The 25355-nt window shown below is 40.4% G+C and overlaps 2 protein-coding genes across 11 annotated transcripts; both read left to right on the top strand.

The window, feature by feature from the left end:
• The first annotated feature begins 370 nt into the window (after window positions 1-370).
• Window positions 371-13934, top strand: znf384a (zinc finger protein 384 a). Of its 10 annotated transcripts, none has more exons than XM_067612154.1 (11): window positions 375-660; window positions 2767-2834; window positions 3852-4179; window positions 4749-4871; window positions 5579-5742; window positions 5860-5936; window positions 6081-6305; window positions 7906-8073; window positions 8679-8757; window positions 10086-10244; window positions 10676-13934. In XM_067612154.1, exons 2-11 carry the CDS (start codon window positions 2772-2774, stop codon window positions 11096-11098), a joined length of 1809 nt encoding a protein of 602 aa, XP_067468255.1. In that variant the 5' UTR covers window positions 375-660; window positions 2767-2771; the 3' UTR covers window positions 11099-13934. The 10 variants fall into 10 exon arrangements, with proteins under 10 accessions (XP_067468251.1, XP_067468254.1, XP_067468258.1 ...); XM_067612156.1 differs by having other exon boundaries at window positions 377-660; window positions 3852-4170; XM_067612155.1 differs by lacking the exon at window positions 375-660 and adding an exon at window positions 669-1021.
• Window positions 13935-15258: 1324 nt separating this feature from the next.
• kifc1 (kinesin family member C1) lies at window positions 15259-23938 on the top strand. Its single transcript, XM_067612146.1, has 17 exons — window positions 15259-15367; window positions 15917-16006; window positions 16600-16699; window positions 16995-17048; window positions 17334-17417; window positions 17632-17824; window positions 17993-18158; window positions 18983-19150; window positions 19382-19495; window positions 19649-19735; window positions 19881-20078; window positions 21129-21293; window positions 21438-21576; window positions 21877-22016; window positions 22183-22256; window positions 22833-22908; window positions 23784-23938. Exons 2-17 carry the CDS (start codon window positions 15920-15922, stop codon window positions 23826-23828), a joined length of 1890 nt encoding a protein of 629 aa, XP_067468247.1. The 5' UTR covers window positions 15259-15367; window positions 15917-15919; the 3' UTR covers window positions 23829-23938.
• Window positions 23939-25355: the final 1417 nt, after the last annotated feature.

Below are 25355 nucleotides of genomic sequence, written 5' to 3'. Positions count from 1 at the left end.
GAGAAAAGTACACTTTGATCTAATAGATATCCTACAAAAGAACACAAGAAAAGAGTTTTATCGAATCCTATTTCAGTATCTTAGACTAACTAATTTGATTAGACCAGTGGTTCTCAAACTTTTTTACATCAAGGACTCCTAAAATGACACAAATTAGACCTTGGACCTCCGTTTGATAAGATTTTGTTCCAAGGTCCATGATCTGACATCAGCTTTTAGATGTTTTATTACAGAAAGTGAATGAAACCAATGACCCAAATAGTCATACATTCTGTCATTGTGTTACTTATGGATGAAATTATAGTGAAAATAAATTATTCCCCGATTTGCTGGGGATACCCTGGAACCCCCCTCAAAGATCCCTGGGGGTCCCCGGACCCCACTTTGAGAACCACTGTACTACACATTCTTATCCACATGCCATACCGGTTGGTGGCGGTAATGCACCAATTCGTTGTTTGCGAACCGCCAATAAACCTCAAAAAAAGTAGAAGAAGAAGAAGAAGGCTGTGGAGAGCTGGAGGGAAAAAAAAGGGAGAAAAAAAACGAAGGAAAAAAAAGGCATTTCTGAGGGGTTTGAGGGGCGGATTTGGACAAAGTTTCCCAACTGTCCCGACCCGAGGAAGATCCGGGGGGGTTCACGGGGAATCGATTTCACCGGTAATTCACACAGGAGTTATAAATCGGCTGTTAATTAACTGTTATTTTCAGTGTGTCTGAGAGCACCATCGTCCCAACCGCCGGAAGTCTGCATGAAGCTGCGTCTCCTACAGAAGCAACGGCGTCGACGTTTTTTTTTCTGTCTTGGGTTTTTTTTTTTTTTTTTTTTTTTTTATTCTAGACTTTTTTTTCTCTTTTTTTATTTTCTCTCAGCGAGATGAGCAGGGAGTGAGGAATGGAGGCGTAGGGAGCGAGGATGTTTGTGTTTACCAAGCGGCAGGCTAGTTAAGCATATGAATATACAGACAGGCCTCCTTGTAGCTAAAGCAAGCCAGCGAACAAAAGGAGAGAATTAATGGAGGCAAGTTAGCTAGCTCCCCCCTTGTCTTGTCTTGTTGCGTTAACCAGCTAACGTTAGCCACATTTGTTTATGAAGCAGATATCTCACTTAGCTCTTGGCAGCTGGCTAGGTGCAGTGTAACACATCTAGACTGAGCGCTGCTGCTCTAAACTGTTTCTGACAAATTCGGCTCAGTACTTGCAAGATACCATCAATCACTGCTAACGTTAGCCCGCTGCTAGCAGTGCCACCGTTTTTTGAGCCAGCTTGTGCCCCTCGTCCAAAAATGGCTCTCAGTGCACTGAAACATTGACTTGTTTTGTACACTATTTACGGCCCCTTGTATTAGGCGCCGAGTTGTCAATCGTTATATATCAAATAACATGAGAAGCATACCCAGTATTTGTTTATGTAGGTTGTGCAACTGCAGAGGAAGCTCCTGAAAACAGCGTGAAACATTATATGAGTTTTGCATTGCCAAATGTTTTGCATGTAATGTGACGTTACTTCAAATGTTTCAGAGTTTATTTTTACATGTGTTTTCGTTTGTTATGTTGAAGTTCATTTTTCACGGGTCTTTTACTTCCCCCGTTGACTTATCAGTTATGTCAAATGTTAGTTCAGCTTTACTAACATGTAATTACATGCATGCTTTTCTTGGTATTTGAGCAATATGGCTATGCATGGCAGTCACAATCTTTACATGCATACAGGAAACCAAACCTCATAACTCATTTTGGCTGTTGGTCTATAATTGTAGCAAAGGATGTGGAAAATAACGTGCAAATGCATGCCAGTGTACAACAATGAAACTACCAAAACTTCCCTCTTTTACTAGAGAAATGTTGCGTATGTGTCAGTGGGAGATGATCAGGAAACAGAGGATTACAGGTTTGATGATTAAAAAAAGATAGACAGCAGTTGTTTTTTTAACAGTAAGTGTTGTCTTCAACAAACCATATGCACTCTTTGAAAGGAAATTCTTTTCAACACATACTGACCTTGCATCTAGTTTGTGCGAACACGCCTCTGCTGCTTTTCTAAGCAATAAATAGTCAACATTTTGACACACAAGATTTGTTTGGGTTGTTTGGTTGCTAAACTAGACTAATTGACATGTTGCTAATGTACCACTCTTTAAGATTGTGTAATTTATTAAAAGTAACACATGCTGTGTAAAATACTAGTGAGGAAGTGCATGGTTTTGTGGTAAATCATAAAAAAAAAAGCCTCAAAGACTGATAATCAATAGTGTTTTCTCAACTCTTGCCTCTTTTGTCCTCCTGTAGATTTCTTTGATATCCATCCCTTGCGGAGTTGAACATCTTTGCCTGATTCCTTTCACATCCTCTTCTCTGAAAATCTGATCAAAAGTAAATTAAAAATATAAGAACAAAAGCCCTAATAAAGCAAGAAAAAGCAGAAGAATTAAAACGGCCTTTCAGTCAGGTTTGTAACAACCATCTACATTTTTTTGAACTAGATCCCTTAAATAATGGTTGCTTACCATGCAAAGTGGCTAATGTAGCAGACACTGTAACCAGACAAAACTGCTTTTATTAGTCCCCCCCCATTCATCCCGACATTTAAAAACTTGACATGATCAATGTGTCAGCCGATCGAGGAGAGGATACGTGGAAAGGAAACAAACTAAGATGATTGAAACGCAGCCATGCATGGTCTCGTTTCACATGAACATAACAAAAGGAGCATAGTAAGAAGGAGGAGGACAGGTGTTTTCTAAGTGTGTTGCTTTTTAATTACAGAAATAATGGACGATTCCCATTTCAACTCATCATACTTTTGGTCTCCCGTCCCCACTGTACAAGGACAGGTAGAGACAACCTTATTGTTGGAATTGTCTTGAAATACACATAGTATAGTGCTATGTTCTGTGTCAAAAGATACCCGGAAGCGTTCATCACTTTGACTGTTTAATGCAAAAACTTTCAATATTTTACTTTAAACATCACCAGACAATGACTTGACCCAGTACATGTTGTTAATGACCCCACTAAATAACGCTCGCTTAGTCAGTGAAGTTGGCTTAACCTCATACAGAAGTTATTTGAATGTGAGTTCTTGAACGGGCGAGGATTCACTCAAGTCACATGATCACTCCTGTCCCTCTCCTCTCTCATCTCTTCAACCCCTCTTTGTCCCCCTTTTTTTTTTTTTTTCACTTACTTTTTTCGCATCTCACCATGACTTCGTTCTCTCTTCTCTCCCATCACCGCCTTCTCCCTACATGGATCTAACCCGTCATCGACTCCCGCCCTTGACACCCCCGTTTCGCCTCCCCTACGTCCTCCCTGTTCCCGCTTCCATCCTTCTTTCCTCATCGTTATCTCCCCACATTAAACCACGACGTCTCTCCTCATTGTCCCCCTTCTTTGTGCCCTCCTCCTCTCTTTTTATTTTCTTTGTCCCGTTATCACACACATCTTCTGTGTTACCTTTATTGCCTTTCCCCACCGTCTCCTCTGTCTGCTCCTTTGTTTTCTCCTCATCTAAACTTAACCCATCCTTGACTCCACCTCCATCGTCTTTCCTCTTCTTCTGTACTTCCCTCTTTTGTCTTTTGCAACTTCTTCCTCATACACCTGTCTCACTTCCTTCCATGTTTTATCATCACACCGCTCCCTTCCTCCCCAAAACTGCTTCCTTATCGCTCACAACCGCTTTTGTCGTACATTTCATCCTTTATATTCCTCTCCCGTCCTATCACGGCTTCCCCATATCTCCCAACCTTTCACCCTCACCCATCCCTCACTCCTATCCTCTTTATTACATCACTCTTCCTACCTTCCTCCCCCCCTTCCTACCAATCTGCCCCTCATCCCCGATCTAGATCGAGAACGCCATGTTCCTGAACAAGGCAAAGGAGCAGCTAGGTCCGGACAAGGGCAACGCCTCCTCCTTCCCTCACTCCTCGTCGTCTTCCACCTCCTCCCCCCACTACCCCACGGCTGTGCTCGCCATCCCCGGCTCGGTGGACACGGGGGCAGGGTTGCGGCTGGTCCCCAAACAGGAAGGAGGTGGGGGTAACGCGGGAGGAGGCGGCGGCGGCAGCGCACCCATGAGTGCAATCGGGGGACACCTACACCAGTCGCACACCACCCAGAACGTGACTGTTGTGCCCGTTCCCTCCACGGGTATCATGACGGCAGGTGAGTGGGGTACTGTGTTCAATTTTTCTACTTAAATCACAACACCCCCCCTTCCCACCCCCACACACACTTCATTTGCCATTATGTATTTTTTCTGCATTGTCTTGTTATATTTGTATGTTTGCATGAAAGTCAGGAACACTATAAATATTCAACTGCAGCTACTTCTTATCTTGGTCTGAAAAGTATTCTTTGTTTCCCTTATTGTTAAAGAATATTTATCTGGATTGTTTAGTAAAAATTTGAGCCAACACATGACAAGTTTGACAAGGTGACTATGGGTGTTTTTTTTTTGTTTTTTTCTTGAACAAAATCCTACTCAGATCTTATGTCACAACCTGGCACGGACTCGTATGAGTACTCGGTGCAGTTATTATTTCAGTGATTTGGCTTTGAGCCTTGTACAAAGTTATTTTTGGTGGCTTTAAATATTGACAGTGTTGCTGGTTATTCTGACACTGCACCTATTGTTAGCTACTCTCATAGGTCAACGGTAGCTTAAAATACCTAGATAATGAATGTAAAATATGTTGTTTTGACCAATTGGGCAGCCAGATCACAGTTTCTCTTCCTCTTAGCGGGGTTAGTCATCACAACCCCTCAAGGCTCACTGGTCCCCACTGCCTCCACGCAGTCATTTGTAGCTGGACACCCCACTGCCACCACCATGATAGTGTCTACAGTGCACCACTCAAATACAGGTAAAACACAAGTGCCGTTCACGTCACTTCAGTCATTTCCACATGTTAGTAGAAACTACATCTTTTGGATGATTTTATAAGCATTTATTTTCATGTATTCTAGTTATTTATTTTATTTTTTTACCTGTATTTGTCGGGAATATTTTGCTTTTTCAGCAATACTCTCATCACGAGCGAGCAGTAAAACTCTATAAAACATTATAAAGACTGTTGGCCAGCGAGCAGCTGCAGTAGAGCAGACGGTGTTGAGCGCTTTGCTCAATGACACTTTGACAGAAATTGAAGCAAGATAAATAATTCATTTAAAATAGTAAAGCTTCGTCTACTTAGTATTTTGAATTTTTGAAACATTTCCTCTTCTGAGGTGAGTTCAGAGTAAACTGAGGCCAGAAACACAAATGAGAAAATCCGGTTTTCCACCTGCCATTCATTTATTCCTGCATTTTCTGTATTGTTACATCCCTGCAGATGCAAACACACACACACACATCTCACATACTGTTTTGTAAGATTTGATATTGTTCCTAATCAAGGCGGTTCACCCCTGCACAACGGCTCACGCAGATGATATATAGGACTCATAGCGTCTTATTTTCCTAAACTCCAATGGATACTGTCTCTGTCTTCACCCAACGTTCCCCTGAACTTCTCACATCTCTCATCCTCTCATCCTTTGTCCTTTCTCTTTACTTCCCTCTTGTTTCCAGACAAGAAGGGTGACATTGCTGTCCCCCCTGCAGTTGTCATGCCGACGCCAGGGAAGCGAGGCAGGAAGAGCAAACAGGTGATGGGCAGAGTGGCCGGGGTGGGTGGAGTCCTCCCTCCAGGAAGTGATGCATTAATATTGGCACACCTCGCTGCTGGTGGACAGGTGAGGGTCTTCTATTATTTTTTCTCTTGCTTATCATCTTTTTTCTTTGTTACTGATATTATACAGCAATTAGCTTGTGCCTTTCCTCATTACTAATATATTGTTACTGTGTTACAGCACCATACCGCCGACCCCTATGACCTATCGAATGATGAAGATGATCATACCAACAAAGACGGCCCCAAATCCTACAGGTAGGAGAGAGTTGTTGAGATAAGAGAAATGCTTGTGGTATCACAAAAAACACTTTTACTGGTAACACACACTACATTAAATATTCACGATTACTCTTTGTGTCATGAATGTTTTCTCCTCTCTCTTTCTCCTCACTTTCCAAGGTGTCGGATGTGCGCAGTGACGTTCTTCAGCAAGTCAGACATGCAGATCCACGCCAAGTCCCACACTGAGGCCAAGCCCCACAAGTGCCCCCACTGTTCCAAGTCGTTTGCCAACTCCAGCTACCTGTCCCAGCACATCCGCATCCACAGCGGGGCCAAGCCCTACACCTGCACCTACTGCCAGAAAACATTCAGGCAGCTCAGCCACCTACAGCAGCACACACGGTACCGGTCTGGGCTGGGTGGTTTGTTGGTCCCGTATGTGTGTGTGTGTGTGTGTGCCTACTTGTGCATGTGGTTTTCTGCTGTTAAAGTACGTGTGTGTGTGGTGATGGATGGAGGGAGGAAGGTGTGGTGGGTTGGGGGATGTGCTGAGGTGTTATTGGAGAGTGTTGACAGTGTAAAGCTCTTTTGTGCACTTCTGCACATCACCTTTGAAGGTACAACACTTGTACCAAATATAATAAATCTATGATATTCAGCTTGTTATTATTATGTATTTATTAATGAAGTCTAGTTCCTTTCTGCACACTGATTATCAGGACAGGAAGCCAACATTGTTATCATTAAATTAACAGTTGCTTTGCTCATTTGATGAGCTAAAATTCTCTTCGAATACGTGACAGCCTGTTTGGACGCATGCTGATTAAGTGTTTGGTTGATTAAGTCAACTCACAGTACCACTTAATTTAGCAGATGGTCCGTGTTAACTTTCTCATCCTGCTGTTGTCACGAGTTTTGCTTGGTCCTGCGTTTTTCTTTGGATTCCTTCACAAAGTTCCTTCAAAAATCTCCTCTTTGTTTCGAGGCACCTTTTGGAGACTTTTCACAGTCATTGGAACCTCGTAAAATGCTAAAACATCCCATCAACAAATGAATTTCATGTCAAACAGGAGAAGCAGTGAAAATACAGTTTAATATAATATTTACTTGAATAAATGATCACATTGCGGAGATGACCAGCATGATTATGTTTACAAATGAGAATGTTGATTATCAGATAGTGAAAATGTCGCCAGCTGGAAAGTCAGTCTCATATTTTAAATCCACACTGTTAGTACACTTTGCTTATGCTAACTGTGAATAATCATTTAAAACTAAACACCCTCCTCCTCCTCCTGTCTTAACACTTTTAATAACATCCTAACAATAGATTTCCAAAGGTCAAACTTCCAAAAGTGGCTGATCAGACTCTGAAAATGTTTTTATTTGTATTACATGTGTAATAACGTAAGAGATGAAATCCCTTTTCTGCCATTCGTGCTGTCACTAGTCTTATAAATGACTTAATTTAACCTTTGATCTTGTGATTTACCATCGCCGGTTTTTCATTTCCCGTATTGCCGTGCGCTAGGTTGTCTCCGTGGGTTTTAGACCATTCATTTAAAATAGTAAGAGGGGCTCTACTGGCCTGCCACTCGTCCTGAATTCACTGAATTTCAGTTTTGCCGCCGCAGCACCAAACAGTCATAGACACATTCACACTCAAATCAGGGCACACCGATTGGAGAGAGAGATTGCGAGAGAAAGAGAGAGCGAGAGAGAGAGAAAAGTGTGACTGTGCTTGCTTATGTTTTTGTTCTGTGTTTTCACGACTCAGACACAGCACAAAGAGCACACTGTCAAACTTAACGATCTACGATCAACGCAACTGATCGCAGATCGTTATTACTTTAAACGCATGATTTGGTCTGCGGTTCATCATGAAGTTTGGTCATGCTGTAGCCTAAAAATCTCTCGCTGTTTCTCTCTCTCTCTGTTTCTCTTTCTCCACCTCCCCCTCCCCCCAACCCCCCAACCCTCCAATCCTGGTGTCCCGTGTTAGAAACCACACTGAGGCCAAGCCCCACAAGTGTCCCCACTGCTCCAAGTCGTTTGCCAACTCCAGCTACCTGTCCCAGCACATCCGCATCCACACCGGGGCCAAGCCCTACACCTGCTCCTACTGCCAGAAAGCATTCAGGCAGCTCAGCCACCTACAGCAGCACACACGGTACTGGGCTGGGCTGGACTGGGTGTGTCTGAATGACCGGGCATGGTTATGTGTGTATGTGGGAGTAGGTGCACCTGTTTATGTCCATGTGTGACCAATTTCACTTTCACTTGCACCATCTGTCTTATTAAATATACTGTAGGTGGATTAATAGATGAGTGGATCTATGGATTAATGTTAAACGAATAAAGATAAAGAAAAACATGGATGTTTGAGGTAAAGATCCGGCCTTTACTGTGGAAAGTAACAAAGATGGAAGGATGGAGGGATAAATGGATGGTTGCTGGGAAGGAAACACATTTTTGTCTCAAAATTCACCGGCTGTTCTCACTGTGTTAGTAGTTAAATAAGTTTTTGAAGCCACAATGTTTAAGCTATTTGTGTGATTATAGCATTTTTTCTAATTAATGAGGTGTGTTGTGACATCTGTGATGTTGACAGGAGGTTAGGTTTTGGTTTTTTGCTACCTAGGATTGCTTGATTGATGGCTTGAATGCACAACACCCACAGTGACTCATTTTCTGTTTGCCAAGTGCAAATATAGAGTGTAACCTGCTAGTGTTGTGTGTAACTATGTAACTTCGTTTTGTGTTTGTTTTTTTTAGGATTCACACTGGTGACCGGCCGTACAAGTGTAACCATCCTGGCTGTGAGAAAGCTTTCACTCAGTTGTCCAACTTACAGGTAGATTCATTCTCACATCTTTACTACTGGCCTGTTGATGTTTCCTTTAGTAAGATGCTGATTCTTCCTTCCTGCTTGTTTATTGTTGTCTAACTACCCAAAATATGAATATAAATGAATTAATGAACATTTTTAGCCTTTTCCAGTGTATGTGATTAAATTAAATGACAAGTCTGATTCCTAGTGATGTATTTTTGTTTGAAAAGTAACTCTTAATGAATGAATATGAATTTCTGTTTCTTTAAGAGACATAATAGACATTTCTGTTGTATTCTGAAGCACTGTGTATCTGGAAGTAACCACTTATTGATTGGACTAACTGCTGTTTTTTCCAACACTTGTCTCATTAACCTTAAAGCCCAACTCCATCCAGTGTTACTTCCTGTTTAATGGTTAACGTTCTTTCTCAAACAGAGGATGGCGGGGTATTTACTATAATAACAATAGAAATAAAAATAAAGAAGCTGTTTATGATTATATTGGACTGATGTTATTTCAGCAATAATTAAAATGTATCTCACCTCATGTACGGTCACATAGTTTAGTAATAAATGTTACACAGCAGCGTTTGCACTGGAATATGTTTCAAGGATAAAACATGAAACGCTACTTTTGCTAAAAAGAAAGTTGGAAAAGAGGCTGATGAGCCGCTAACCAGACGTCTCCTTCATAAAAAAGTAGAAAATCAAGTTATAACCGACCAGTCTGGTGTGTGTAGAAGTGTGTGTGTTTATACTGTAGCAGCCTGGTGTCATCAGGAGATTTAATGAAGGTAAACACAGTGAACGTTTCAGTCCTGCTGCCTTCAGATGCTGCAGAGATTTAATGAACTGATGATGTTTTTCATACAGTATAAACAGCTGTAGACAACAGATACTGTAAGAATCACACACATTTATTTATAGATCAATGCAGACTGATTCCTGCTTTAACCACATTAAACGTTATTTCCTGGGGCGAGTGTTTAATTGAAATTAATTGTTTATATTTTAAGCATTAATCTGTTGTGGCAGCAAGTATTTAGTTTGAAACACAGGCGCCTGACAAAAACAGAGAGTTTAAGAGGATGATGTAGTCATGCGACATTGTTTTAGCAACAGCTTAAATCTTTGAACTTTGAGTGCAAAATTAAGTTAAAAAGAAATATTTGGCAAACAGTGTAGCTAATCAACATTGTCAGGAAATGGCTCCAAAAAATGCCAAAATACGCTGGAGGGGGGCTTTAAAAAAAAATCATTCACTTTAACAAGTTTAATCTGTCACAGTCTTTGTGTCTGCAGAAACAAAACGAATCGTTGTAACAGCTGTATCTTCTCGTCTTCCTTCAGTCTCACCGTCGGCAGCACAACAAAGACAAGCCGTTCAAGTGCCACAACTGTAACCGTGGTTACACGGATGCCGCCAGCCTGGAGGTGCACCTGTCCACACACACCGTCAAACATGCCAAGCTGTTCTCCTGTGGCCTCTGTAACAGATCCTATACCTCGGTAGGACGTCGCACCCGTCAATCAATTATCACATATAAAGATTCACAGAATTCACAGGACAGGATGTACTTCTGTTTGTTTGAATATTACAGTCCATGACAGAATATAACTCATCGGTGAATATAATTTCCCCAGTAAGATATACAGTTTATACATATATGTTAATATGTAACAGGTTTTGGTTTAATGGGAGGTCTAAATGTTTTCAAGAATGACAGTACTTGTCTTGCATCCCCATCTAATGTCCTCAATAATTCTACAAAACATTTCTTACTAGATTTATTATTTCAGTCAGACTCATTGGAGACAACTCACATGAAACACATTTCCTGGATATATTTCATGTAGCTATAGAAAGCAAACAACAAGCCTTTTTGTTCCATGAACTTTGAATTAATCAAATTCATGTCTCTCTCTCTTCCCTCTTCTAGGAGACTTATCTAATGAAACACATGAGGAAGCACAACCCCGACCCGCTAACAGTGGCGGCAACAGTCGCCGCTCAGCAAGCCCAGGGCCTCACGCCGGGCGGAGGAGGCGGCAGGGGCAGGGGCCGCGGCCGAGGGAGAGGAGGCGGCGCTGCTGGAGGAAGAGCGGGCCAGCTCCAGAGCCAGGCTAACCCTAACAACCCCAACCAGAACCCGAACCCCGGACCCCCCGGCAGCTACCAACAACCCCAGCAACCCACAGAAGCTGTAGTTCAATGCCCATTTGACCTGCATCAGTACAAGACTGTAGCAGCCAGTGAAATCCAGTACAAACCAGTCACTGTGGCTGACCTGCCAGTGGCACACAAAGACCTCTGCCTCACCGTCTCCACATCAGCCATACAGGTGGAGCACATGAACTCATAGGCTGCGTCTTCCCAACCTTTTTTTTTTTTTTTTTTTTTTTTTTTGAGGAATTACTAATGGTGTCTGCAATGTAAAAAAAAGGTCCATATGAACAAGTAATTTAAATGTATTCCATAATATATTCCTCTCAAAACAAGTAAACATTGGCTAGAAGGGTGGAAGACTTTTCTACCCTACGATGCAGACGATGCAAATCATCTGGTTTTTAAACTTCTGCAGTCTTTATCGAATTTGATCACGTAACAAGACACTCAAGGGGACTCGATTCAGATTCACTTTCGTGCGGCTCTTAGTGAGGGGTTTTTTTCTGAAAGGGGTTTATCAGGTTTAAAGATACAAGTCCAATTTTTATCCACCAAGTGGCAGTTGTTTTTTTTTTTTTCCTTCGTTTTAAGAAGCTTTAATGCTGAGTACAACATTAAATTACTTTTTAGAACACAGATATTTTACAATGTGCTCCTTGATTCCTGAGCCCATGTTGTGCCAAGGATCTCTTAAGTAGAAATGCTGGTCTGGGAAATCTATATAAGTATTTTATTTCTTAGCCTGAAGCCATATTCCCATAGTAAAGACTTTCAGAAACAGGAAATGGGTTTTTTTTTCTCCTGAACACACTAATCTGTAAAGGGTTTTGGCTTTTAGATTGTGACGAGTGAGACGGTGATTAAATCCTGACCTGAGTTTCCCAAACTCATCTTGAGTCTTAAGTTCACTTTAATCCATTAGAAGTGAACGGACTCATCATTTTTACTATAATGTGATACTTTGTGAAACATACTTCATGCACTGATCCTAGACCAGCAGTCCCGCTCTGAGAATCTTGATCTCAGAGGCTCACCGATGTCTCCTCTCATTGCGTTCTTTGCAACCGACATCATCGGAGGAGGAAGGCCCGCGGATGTTTTACAGTGCAAAATATCCGCGGGGGGTGTAAAATATCTGTAAAATACAAAACAAGACCACTCTGCATGTCTGTGGTGCAGAGTATTGTCTAATTTTTTTTCACAATATTCAGATCACATTAATCTGAAAATTCTCCATTATTAAGTTCAAGCCAAAACAAAGGGAGTGAGAAAGACCAGGTATCAAATGATTTAAGACTGTAGAGGTTCACGATAGCAACTGAGATATCACGGCAGAAAAAAAAGAGGAAGATTTAAATGAATAAAAGTGTTTTGAATGACACTGTCAATGTGCCATGGACAACAGAGGGTGGACCAGCCTGAGGAAAGAAGAGTTGCAGCAGGAGGAAACGGACGGCGGTGTATCGCGGGATGTGGTGAAAGCCTGGGCGTTCAGCTCCCGAATCATGCTGTCCTTTTACACCCTCCTCCTCCTCCTCCTCCTCCTCCTCCTCTCAGAAAGCGAGGAATTAAGGAACTCTTTCTTTTGTCGGAGCCCAAAGGATTGAACAAAAGAGACAAGAGCGGTTCAAGAATGCACTAAATGTGAGGAATCTGCTGCCGAGCGAGATGGAAACACGACAGAGAGAGAGAGAGAAAAAGAAAAAAAAAGGGCTTGGTGGGGTGGGAGGGGTCATAAAGAAAGCACTTGATGAAGCTTGTACTTCACCGCCTATGTTTGTCATCGTTGTACTTTTTTTTATATATCATGTGTATGTATTTTTCTACCAACAGAGGAACGTGTGAACAAGAGAGAAAGCAAAGTGAGTGCATGAATGTGAAGGGAACAAAGAGAAAACTCCTAACAGCGTTTTTTTTTTTGTCCCCTTTTTTTTTTTTTTTTTGTTACTAATCAAAGAAAGACCATTTACTATCCTCCGATGAGTAAAGACAGCCCAACTCGGCTTTTGTCGGGGTGGTTGTTGGGGAAATAATGATTGTGTGATAAAAAATGGCTGACAGGTACTGTTATCAATCTTTTTTTAAAAAGAACTTTTCATACATATTACTACTTTCATTATAACTATTGCAAATGTTATCCACATTATTATCAATCTGAGGCATTATTGTATTGCAGTATGCTGTACATAAAATAGATAGAAAATACTTTTTTCATCTGTAAAAGGGAAGTATGTCCTGTGAAAAAGCATATATGGAAACTAAAGGAACTCAAATTAACAAGTACCAAATCATTGGCCGTGTCCCAGGTCACCTTTTTTAGTGCCAAACGGATCATAAACATCTCAGCAAAGTCTTCAAAAAAAAAGCACGATGAGCATGATTCCAAGGCCTTAGGAAGTTTGGGACTTCCCCGAAAAGTGTTAAATTATGGAAAAATGTTCACTCTCTGTAGTAAGACTACACGCTCGCTCACTACACTTGGTGATATTCACCCTAATTAAGATGAAATCTGATTAAGCCAAGTGGTCTGTTGACTGTATATTTATAGTAGGGACTTAAGTTTTATTAGGCCTGTGCAAAAGTGAACTACTGCAACGATTAGTAACATTTGTCACCCATGAGAATTCCTTCATGAACTGATTTTTTTTCCCTCTTTTAACACTTAACCCGAGTACATCTTAACGATTACGTGACATTAAACGAGACGCGCGGGTGACCCGGGACGCTGCCGCCATGTTTTTGTGCACAAGCTACCCAATCAGAATTTTCAAGCAGCCTATACAACTGGCCGTTTGTCCTCATGTATACTCCTCCTTGTATTTCATTGTGTCTTTTTATGAAAAATAACACATTCTCAATATTCTTGTTAATGTTATTACTGATGCTCCTGATAATAATACAGTTATTAGCTGCCCTCTTATGCTACACTCTTGCATACTGTATGCACAGTTACACCTCTTGCTCATCTAAACAGACTGTTTCTTCCCTTAAGAAGAATAAAGTTGGAAAACAGTTTATGATGAAAAACTGAATGGTGTGATTTATTTTATTCCAATCCGGGCTGCGTGGTATTGATGAGAATTCATAATTTTGATCAATTTGGACTGAGCTGGTGAAATCCAAGACTGAGGTTGTCTTGTTTTTGTTGATTGAGGATGATAAGAGAAAGCCCTGTCAGGTTGTAACGTGAGACAGTTGTACAGATCAGTAATGTTTCTTCTGCACAGTTATATTTTTATTTTATTTCTTCCCTTTAGACAAAATCTGCCTCCTGTGATTTGTAAATCGCATAAGTCAGCAGCACAAGTTGAATATGTTTTGTTCCACAGTAGCTAAAAAAAAAACTGGAAAGTAGTGTACGATATTTAAAAGGAAACTACAACCATGCAGATAAGGGAAGAGCCCCTACAATAAAAGATGTTTTGACAAATTGAATTTTGCTGAAATAGATTTTTAATAGTCTATCAAACAAAGATATATACATGAGGTTGTGTCAGGGAAGAAATGAGGCAGTACGTGAGTGTGTTTCAGCAGAAACATTGTGGTTTTAACATCTTAACAGCAAAATTAAATGAGACCAGTTTGACTTTAAAATAGAATAACTGTGTTTGTTGGATTGCAAATTACCCACACTGCATTGCATAGTGAATCTCTCAGTATTGTAGATTATCTGCTGTCACTCAAACATCTAACCATCACCAACCATCCCAACTACAGAAACACAAACACTGCTGAGTGTGCAAAATGATGCAGTGATTGGGATTAGGGTCACTGCTGGACAACCTAAGCCTTTAAAATAAAGAATATTGCAATATTTGTAATTACGTTTTCAAAAAATGTGGTTGATATTATACAAATGATCCTGCAGTCACTTCTGACTCCAAAATAATTGCATTTATTATTAATTTTATTCGTTTTATTCTTTGATTAGTCTCTTTTGTAATACTTTCTGATCTGATTTTTAAAAAAAATGTTTTTTGAAGCATATTGTATCTTGTTTCAATGAATAATTAGTTATTACACTACAATACAACATTCAGGTAATGTAATTATTCCAAAGTGAATAAAAAATAAAATGCTCATAGAAGAATTGTGTAAATAGGTATAAGAAAGCACACGGTGGTAAAGGAATATATATTTTAAAATACTTTCTAAAAAAACCCCCACAATTTTTAAAAATGAATGAGAACCGCACAAATATTATTAGTTTGGTCCTATATGAGGTCATCGACCGGATTTTAAATTTGCCAGAGGCGGATTTGTACGAGCGATGGCAATCCCGCCCAAGCGGCACACTCCGTAAACCGTAACAAGCACACATGCACACGGGGGTGGGGTTTAGGCTGGCTCAGCCAATCACGGCAGCTTCTCTGAAGCGCCCACCAAAACAGTTCAATTTCAAATTTCAAACGGCCGGAGACGGAGGACTGGAGATATCTCGAGCTACGACTCAGCCACAGCTCAGGTAATTGTTGTTATTAATTCAAATTTAATCATTTTGCTGGTCTCAAATTTTTAACCGGAATTGCAAAAAAAGCTGCCCAGAAACTCACGTTTAGTACCGGGAGAACAATAGTTCCAGAAATGTAACGTAAAATTCGTTGTTTACCTTACGCAGTAATTAGCTTAGCTAACGGTAGCTAACGTTGGTGATCTATAACATGGGCGTTACTTAACGCTTGGTACTTTACACTCAGGTAATTCAAATCTAATACATTCATATATGACTAATTTTATGTTTGAATCAATAGATACTAACGTTAGGTATGTTTGTTGTTTGCTCTGAGTGTAAGGGTTCTTATACAGCACTTAACGTGCTATATATCCAGTCATTGTCGTTTGAAATAACGTAACGTTAGTCAACTTTATCTGGATCAATGGTAGTGTTAGCGTAATCTAATCCTTTCGAGATCTGTAATCTCTGATCGTGATTAGTTAGTTTGATAGCCATCAGTGTAGATGAGATTTCTTTGTCTGTTTTGATCATAACTTACCTGTTACCTCCCCTCAACAGAATATGTCCCGCTTGCCAGTCATGACTAGCAAGAGGGTCCTTACAAGCAGCAGCAGCTCGGAGAACAGTCAGGACCTCCAGCCTGCTCAGGTCTGTACTAAAATGCATCCACATCTCTCATTTCATGAGCTCTGTTTCCATCACCAGCCATTCTCTGCCCGTTTTATCTTGCTGCTGCACCTCAAGCGGCTCTCAATAAAAATGTCAGATATTGCTACAAGTAATAAATGCATGACTCACTATAAAGTCACTGAAGTGTGAGGTTGGATAGATAACCAGAGGAAGACAAATCTGTACTCTGCTGCCAGTTTTGATTTTGTTATCTGGTTCACTAATTCCAGCAACCAATCAATGGCCCGTCACTTCCCCAGATATTTTAGATTTTAGACAGCAAAAGACTTCTTTTCTCTGCAATGAAGTACATTGTAATTTCAAATACTGTTAAGTATAGGGATGTGGCACAATTACATGAACATACAACATAACTTGTTGCGGCTGGGACCATGAGTTTAACTCTACAGTATAGTTTGGGATTAACCCAAAGAGCCCAGTAATTGATTTGTAAAAAAAAACAACAACAAAAAAACGGTACTATGATCGTGTGCGAAGAAAAAGTAAATGTTGTAGCCCAAAAAGGTGAATTGTTGCTCTTTGTTTACGATGGTGGTGTTTTGTGTTTGCAGAAGAAGCTCCGTAAGGACCCACAGCATGTTAAACCACAGGCGGCAGCTACAATCATTGGTGGCAAGCGGCCTCCTGTTGCAGCATCCCGGGCGCCTCTTTGTAAGTTACTTACCTGAAACCTTTTTCAATGGGATTTTCTTGGATTAGTGCTCTGTAAAGTTGTGCAGCAGTTTCTCTAGATGTTCACACAACATGTCAGGGTGTTCCAAGATTATGTATGAAAGAATTTGAGGCAATAATTTAGGGTTTTATTATTGTTGTGTGTAATCAAATATTTTTTTAACTCATAGATTTATCAAGATTGTCAGCTTTATTGTGGTTCATCTGTTCCATAATCTTGTCTTATTTGGACAAAACATAAACCTCTCTCTGTCGCACTTTTATCCTCACACAGCTAAGCCGGTCCGAGGTTCAGGAGCTGCGACTGTGGCTGTTGGTCCTTCCAGAGGTAAGATGAGCTGTCTGTTGGCTGATGGTGGAAAACACACAAGCTGGGATGTTTTCTTATGTCAGTATTGCAGGCCTTGTGTTCACAAACTGTTACATGCAGCAATGATGGAGCATCACAGTTTATGTTTAGATTGGGCATAATATTTTAATGTAGACATTTTACAAGAAGTGCTTTGGGTCCAACATAACCACAAGGTATTATTATTAAGGTAAAAATTTCCTGTTATGAACATGTCTGTTCATGTTTTCTGCATTGTTCTGAACCACTTTCTTGTTCCATCAGGTGTCCTGAAGCCGTCTATGGCTTCAACTGCAGCGAGGGGAGGCAACATGAAACAAACTGTTGCATCTACAGGCACAAAAGCAGGTAAGCATCTTGTTCCTTAAAGTCCCCCTCCACTCAAAAATGTTTTTTGGAGCAGTGATTTATTTGTTTGTTCATTTTTAACCAAACTAAGAAATCCTGCAAAGGGGAAAAGGCTGTATAAAAGGCTTCTTCTATAATGACCTGGTGAAGAGTCTGAACTCTGAATAGAGGTGTTCCACTTTTGTCAGATTGTTGATGGTGATGTTGTGTACAGGTGGGGGCACCCGCCGGGCTCCATGGGACCTGAAGGGAAAGGTCAGCGACATGGAGGGTAAGATCCAGAACTACCAGAGCAAGGTCAAAACTGTCAACCAGGAGAACGAGGCTCTGAAAGGCTCGATGGCCCAGACCCGCTCAAGAATTATGGAAATGGAGAGAGAGCTGGAGAGGCAGAAGAGCCAGATCAGGTACAAGGACCAGATTATATTATCAGTGAAACTCTTTGTTTAAGGAAAAATTAATTGAATCTAAACATTTTACTGTTACCATCTTGTATTGTTTGATTATTATTTATAATTTGATCTTATTTGGTCTGTTTGGAGTCCATTAAATGTCTTTTCATTTTGTGATTTTAGTGAATATGAGGAAGAGCTCCAGGCACTCTCAGGAGTCCAAGATGAATTGGAGAAAGTATCCAGTGATAAGAGCCATCTTCAAAAAGAGCTCTCCAACTTAGACGGAAAATACAAGGTCATGGAGACTCTCAGAGACAGCCAAGAGACGGAGCTGCAAACTCTCAAGGTATGAAGTCAGCTGCTGGACAGAAGCTAATATTGGTTGTTTTGGCAATGTGGTATCATCACATAAACATGCCATTTGGCTGACCTCTCAATCTTAATGGCCCCATGAAATGAAAAATACATTGTCCCGGTTTAAATCCTGTGTTCCTGTGTTAATTATTCATTTATCTCTTGTTATATGCCAAATATATGTCGAGGGTGAGGTAAGGTGAAGGAGGTGTGTGTGGAGCCAACTGTAGCTCTGTTTCTCTCTGCAGCTTTGTATCATGCTAAATGCTGAGCTCAGCCCACTTTTTAAGAGTCCAGTCAAATGCAAAGGATTTGATTTAAATCCCTCTCGTAACTGTACACTGGTCAAATATTCTGTTTCAAGAATTCTGTTGAAGTTAAAGACACTTTAACTTCCATTTCACCGGAACTTTATGTTCTAAACCAAACCCTGATAGAAATTCAGGTTATTTTAAAATGTAAAGTATAATGGGCTGATTTTTAAAGGAAAAGATTAGATTTGAAGTTGTTGAGTTCTTTTTGTTTTGTTTTGGTATCTTTGGCTGAAAACTTGTGGTTAACAGGCGTGTCCAAACTCACAATTCATCAAGTCCACAAGGGGGCATTGTAATACAAAGAACATAAAACTTAAAAATGTTTCAAACATTAAGATCATGTAGAGACACTATTTAATTAATAATATAGAAAAAAGATGACCCCTAAAAAGTGACCTTCAAAGCTTTGAAGTCCAAGACCTGTCTCGGTGCCTTATGTATCCTTGCAATTTTGCACGTCTGAAGGTTGGACATTTATATTCAACTCTTCTTTCCACTCCAGATGAAGCTTTCAGTACAGGAGTCAACTCTGACCCGCGTGCAGACAACCCTCAGGGATGCAGAGGAAGATGTTCGCTCTCTAAAAGAAACTGTGGCCGAACAGAAGGACGAGCTTCATGCCGGCGAGATGGAGCGCCGGCGGCTCCACAACACGATCCAGGAGCTGAAGGCAAGTTCCTAGTTGGGGCAACAGATCAACACCCTCAAAGGCCTTTCAGTTGATTTATGGGCTGGGTTAACAGTTACCTTACCTCTAGTTCTAGTGGGGTAAACATTGGTGAAAACTTGGTTCTTTCCTTTTTTGTTTATTTCTTTGATTCTTTTTGTGCTTGTGAAATAATGTGTTGTTAATCCTTCTCTCAGACTGCTAAGGGCTTTGTCCATCATCTTCCTCTTGCAGGGCAATATCAGAGTATTTTGCAGAGTGCGCCCACTGGTGGATGGAGGCCACAGCGCACACATCCAGCTCCTTGACAATGATAACAAATCAATAACACTGGCCAAAACAGAGGAGGTGAGAATCCTGTCGGTCTCAAATCTCTCAAAGGCATGTTTTGTAGTTCAGGAACCAGTTTTCCTGCAGGCCATAGTAGCAGATATAACCCAGAGTTTCCCTGATGTATGTACAGTCTAACCAGCTGACTAAAGTGCTTTCTCTTCCTCTCAGTCTCACACCGGCAGAACTGCAGACACTCAGAAGAATTACAACTTCAGTTTTGACCGTGTTTTCAGCCCGCAGGCTTCACAGAAGGAGGTAAACAACGTACACATGGTTCACAATTCCCAATATCAGAATTTTCAAGTTCTCATGAATAAATCCAACTGTGTTTTTAAAAATGTATACTTGTAGTATCCACAACAAAAGCTCATTCTTGGCGAACGTTGCGTTTTGTTTTCAGGTGTTTGAAGAGATCTCCCTCCTGGTGCAGTCAGCACTGGATGGCTACAACGTCTGCTGCTTCGCCTATGGCCAGACAGGAAGTGGAAAGACCTACACCATGGAGGGAGACGAGTTTGATGACACCAGAGGTGTCATTCCCAGAGCTGTGCAGCAAATATTTAAAGCAGCAGAGAAGCTGGAAGCACAAGGCTGGGAGGTTAGTTTGTAATGTCATGCATGTGAATAAAGAGTGTGAGGTAGAGGTATTCAAAATGATGACTGTCTAGTACATCCTGAGGAAAATTAAGATACATAATTTTTAATGCTTTTTGTATAAAATTTTTTTGTATAAATCAAGAATGTGGCTGTGGGAAAATGACCCCTCTCCTCACATGATTTAGTGAACAGTTTCCTAATGAGTTTATGGTCTCAATTTCTCGTTTTAAACCTTCTTCAATACAGCATGATGTTCATTTTGTAAATTATGGTCCCATTTAGAATAAAATAGACAATAAATCATGGTATGCTTCAGCGGATGGCTACCTAGTGATTGACAAGTTGCTACCACGGCAACAACATTGATGGTAACGTAACCATGGCGCAACCTCCAGATTGAAAGAGTATAGGCGTAGCTACTGCTATTTCAGTGTGTTTTCAGTTCATGGAAGTTAATTGTAACATTTTGGTTGCCTGAAAAGTCTTGTTCAGCATTTGGTTGTATTAAAAGACCCTCCAAGGAGTCAGATGTTCTGTTTTTCCAGTAAATACATTTTGTTGTAATGGTTTTAAACCTATTTTTTGCTAGCAAAAATTAGCATTATCACAGTTAACCATAGACTGTAAATGCACTGTGCTAACCAAGCTAGCAGCTAGTGTTAGGGTTAGCTCCACCCTCTCGTCCCAATATGATAACTTTTGGCTCCACAAATCCAAGATGGTGACGGTCAAAATGCCAAACTCGAGGCTTCAAACTGGGAGTCCACCAACCAATGGGTGACGTCACGGTGCTTGCGTCCATTATATGTTACAGTCTATGGTATAAATTGATGCTATATGCTATAAATGATCTAGTTAAAACATTTAAGTCTCCATTTTGGTTTATAGGTCTTAAATATGTTTGTTACTTGGTAATTCTTTTTGGTGTTGAATTAATTATTTTTATAGACTGTAGACTAAAGCTGTACATGTACGTGCTGTGGCATATAGTATGTTTGTATTTGTGGGAAACATTTTTATTAAATATTGGAATTTCTCTGTTTTATCTCAGTTCACCTTCACTGCCAGCTTTGTTGAGATTTACAATGAGACCCTGCGAGACCTCCTTTACACCGGAAAGGCCAGCAAGAGGCCAGAGCATGAGATCCGCAAGTCAAGCAACAATGATGTGTCAATCACCAACCTCACCTATGAAAAGGTGTCCAACGAGGATCAGGTACAGCAGCATGATTTACTTGTTTAAAAAAATATTAAAGATTGGAATCATTCTCAGCAGAGCTAAGGTAATTCATTTCTTTTTTAAGTAAAAAAATCTACATCCCTCTAAATCTCCCTCTCCTGTCTCTCCTCCTCCTGCCAGGTTCTGGGCTTGATTGCATTGGCCAATCAGAATCGCTCCACTGCCCAGACAGCCCAGAATGACCGCTCCTCTCGCTCCCACTCAGTCTTCCAGCTGCAAATTGAGGGAGTGAATGCTGGCAGGGATGTCAAATGCAAATGTGAGTAAAATCCCACTGATTGTGCCGGTGTCTGATTCAGAAATGTGGCTTCACTTGTGTTTTTAGAATATGAAAAATCAGTGGTTGATTTTCCATCAGTTCAAAGGAAAAATTCTGGTCTAATGACTCTGAATTAATGTTATTGTGCCTCTTACCACATTTTGAGGAGCGTTTCTGCATATGTAATACAGTATGTGCTCTTTTTACAAACTGATTTTGTTGTGTATGTTTATTTTGTTAAACTTGCACATTTTTTCTAATAAAGGTGTTTTGTGTGTGTGTGTGTGTGTGTGTGTGTAGCCACTCTGTGCCTGGTGGACCTGGCTGGCAGTGAGCGAATGGCAAAGAGTCAGTGTCAGGGGGAGCGCTTTAAAGAAATGACTGCTATCAACAGCTCCCTCTCCAACCTGGGCATCGTTATTGCCGCGCTGGCCAACAAGGTAAGCTGGAGCCTGGATGGAAGGGACAAAACTCAGAGTCTGAAAAGCCTTAAATATGTTTATTTACACACTGGGTTTGTGGAGGACAAAATACTAAAAATCAAAATTTTCCATTTTTCAGTTTTAATTTTATTTGTGACACAAATGGATCTTGCTTGTGTTTCAGGAGAGCCACATCCCCTACAGGAACTCTAAGCTCACTTACCTTCTGCAAGGCTGCCTGGGAGGCAACAGCAAAACGTGAGTTCTTTATCAACATAGCTTTGGCTGAAGACAACAATGGACTATTCAGAGACTGTGTTATGTTGTGTCACCTAGGCCCTGTTTACATCTGGTGTTAACATGCATCTGGGGTGATCCGATCACAAGTGCACAGCTTGCGGATGTATTGAGATCCAATCACTCAGACCACATTCGGAGATGGTCTGGGCTGCATGTGGTTCATTCTTGTAGCAGTGCGAACATGTATGTGTCCTGGGCCACATTGAAGGACCGCCTACTCAACTGGTGTCTGGCAGACTAGACATGGGAAGGGCATTGCTGCCTCCCAGTCTGTATACCCTCCATCCAAAGCTGTGTTCAACTTGTTTGATAAGAGGATAAACAAATATAAGGGATTAGAACCAAAATTCATTCCCTAATTTGACTGCAAGAGAAGTCAGCCTTCATATGATACCAAATCACTTGCCAAAGCATGGCAGACATTATTTTGCTGATCTTATTCTTACCCAGGTTAACTTATTTAGGAAGTAAGGCATTCTGAGTTATTTTTCATTTATTTATGTTGCTTGTGTTTCTGTCTTTTTCTCTCTCCAGCCTGATGTTTGTGAATATCGCTCCAGAGCCGGACAGTTTTGGAGAAACCCTCAATTCCTTGAGGTTTGCTAGCAAGGTCAGTGGCTTCTGTGACTGTTTAATGTCCTTTCTTGATGAAATGTCTGGTAAAAGATGATATGAAGACATTAATTTGTAACATAATAATGTTAAATTAAGTTTAAGCTAACTTTCTATTTTTGAGAAATGCTTTTATTATGGGTTGCTTTTTTTTTAGCAAACCATAATGTCTTTTACCTTGAGAGGAAGCTGGATTCATGAGATCACGCGAGAATTCATCATGTCAGACTTCAAATTATGCGCTTGTGTCTGAACCACCTCTGGTTCGTATCAATCAGCGTCTTACAAGGATTCTCGCATGATCTTGCAAATCCAGCTGCCTCGCAAGATAAGACTGTGATAGACAGATGGTTCATCCAATCACCTGTCAAACCATCTGACGCGTCAGGTTATCATGTCTTGTCTCATAATGTCATAATGATTTTTTTTGGCCATGAAAGAACATAAAAAGCTTTTATGTAAGATTAAGTAGAGCTGCAGTGATTCATCGATTAGTTGACAGAAAATGAATTGCCAACTATTTTGATAATTGATTAATCGTTTTTAGTCGATTTCAAGAAAAATTGACAAAATTGTCTGGTCCCAGCTTCTTACATACAAATATTTCTGTTTTCTTTAGTCTTCTAAGACAGTAAACAGAATATCTTTGGGTTGTGGACTGTTGGTCGGCCAAAAACAAAACACTTTGGGTTGTATCTTGGGTTTTGGGAAACAGTGATTGACATTTTTGAAGACTGAAGATGATAATAGATGAATCAGGTTGAGGAAAATGATTTTTACAGAACATCTTAACAAATTTACTCCTGATATGTTGTAGAGTGTAATAAGATCTGAAGATCTGAATGTAATGTGTTGCATTTGCTCTCTTCACAGGTGAATGACTGTGTTATTGGAACTGCAAGTGCCAACAGGAAGTAGAGTCACATCCAGAGGCAGCTGGCCAACAGAACCCTGTGGAAAGTGTTTTTTGATTTTTTTCTTTTTAAAATGAACATTTTTTTGAAATAAACAATGTTTGCTTATTTTAAGTATGTGTGTGTTTTAAAATGTACAATAACATGTAAAATATATAAAATATAACTCATTATGCTTGGGGGGAAAATTACCTTCCTGTTCATCCCCCTCTCTCAATATCTCTTCCGGGACGATAGAAACCAAAAGGGTCCAACTGCAGCACCTCAGGCCCCTCAGGCCCCTCAGACCGCCCTCCTCAACCTCTCAGACCTCTCTCATGCAGATATTATTGCCCTGGCAAGAAGTTGACTCAGCTGCACTGTGCACTTCCCGTTTCCAACTGCGAGTGTCATGTTTCCAATTGTGAGACAGGACATTTCTAAAAAAACATATTGATGTCGTTGTGGTGTTTACTGTTGCCATAATGACAAGGGTTTGAGGAAGTACCTTAAGGAAATACTGATCATTTTAACCCAAACCAGGATCTTTCCCCAACCCTAAACAAGGCGTTTTTTGTGCCTTAACCTAACCAGACCTTAACCACAGCATAGTCACCATAAAACATAATTATTAGTTGCAGTCATTTAGGTCTTGTAGATCTGAGTGAAGATTCAGCAACCGGATTGCTTATTTCTTGCTTCAGATTTGTTCAGAAACAGATTTTGGTGGTCTGCTAATGTAAAGTTTACGTACCTCATACAACAGAACCGCACCACTAAAGCTCAAACCCCATCGGCTTACAGAACTGGGGCCTCAGGAGGGAGGTCATGCTCACTTTTTCTTCTCTACATCCTTCTTCCACTGAAACAACTTTGTGTATAAATTTTTTTTGATTGATTTGACTGATTGTCACCCATTTGCGTTACATTAAAAACATCTAGAAATATTGATGGTTTTCTAATAAAAATCAAACAGAAAAACCCAAGAACTGATGTTTATTTACACCATACAACTATGTTTAATGTATACATGAGACAAAGTTAATTTCATATTTTCAGTTTAATCAGAGAACTTGATTGTTGGAGAACATACATTATACACACAAATGCTGGTGTGACTCTCCCGGCTGCTCTGGAAGCACCGGGGGATCTTTATCTGGGTTGCTCTGCCTGCCCTTTTCCTACCATGAACCTGATCTGGATAAGCAGCTAGAAAAAGGATGGATTGGATCTTATTATGTGACTTAATCATGAGGAATATCAACTATTTTATTTCATTAATCACAAACAATGATATTGTTTGAGGAGGAGTCATAGCATTAGCATAGAGACTGAAATTAAAATTAAAGTCTCAGTTGCTCAATTTGTTCTCGTTTCCAAAAGCTAACAGTTACAAGGGATCCAGGAAAGTATGATGTAAGCCATTCAAATATACAAAGGACATGAAAAAATATACATATTGAAAATTTCTGCCATTAATACTACATAAATATGCTGTCACGAAGGAATGGAAACATTTTTAAACTGAAACTCTTCCTCTTTTCCATTCAGA

This window comes from Thunnus thynnus, chromosome 15 (assembly GCF_963924715.1).
Source record: "Thunnus thynnus chromosome 15, fThuThy2.1, whole genome shotgun sequence".
Taxonomy (NCBI): Eukaryota; Metazoa; Chordata; class Actinopteri; order Scombriformes; family Scombridae; genus Thunnus; species Thunnus thynnus.
This window is presented reverse-complemented; position numbering and strand designations above follow the sequence as displayed.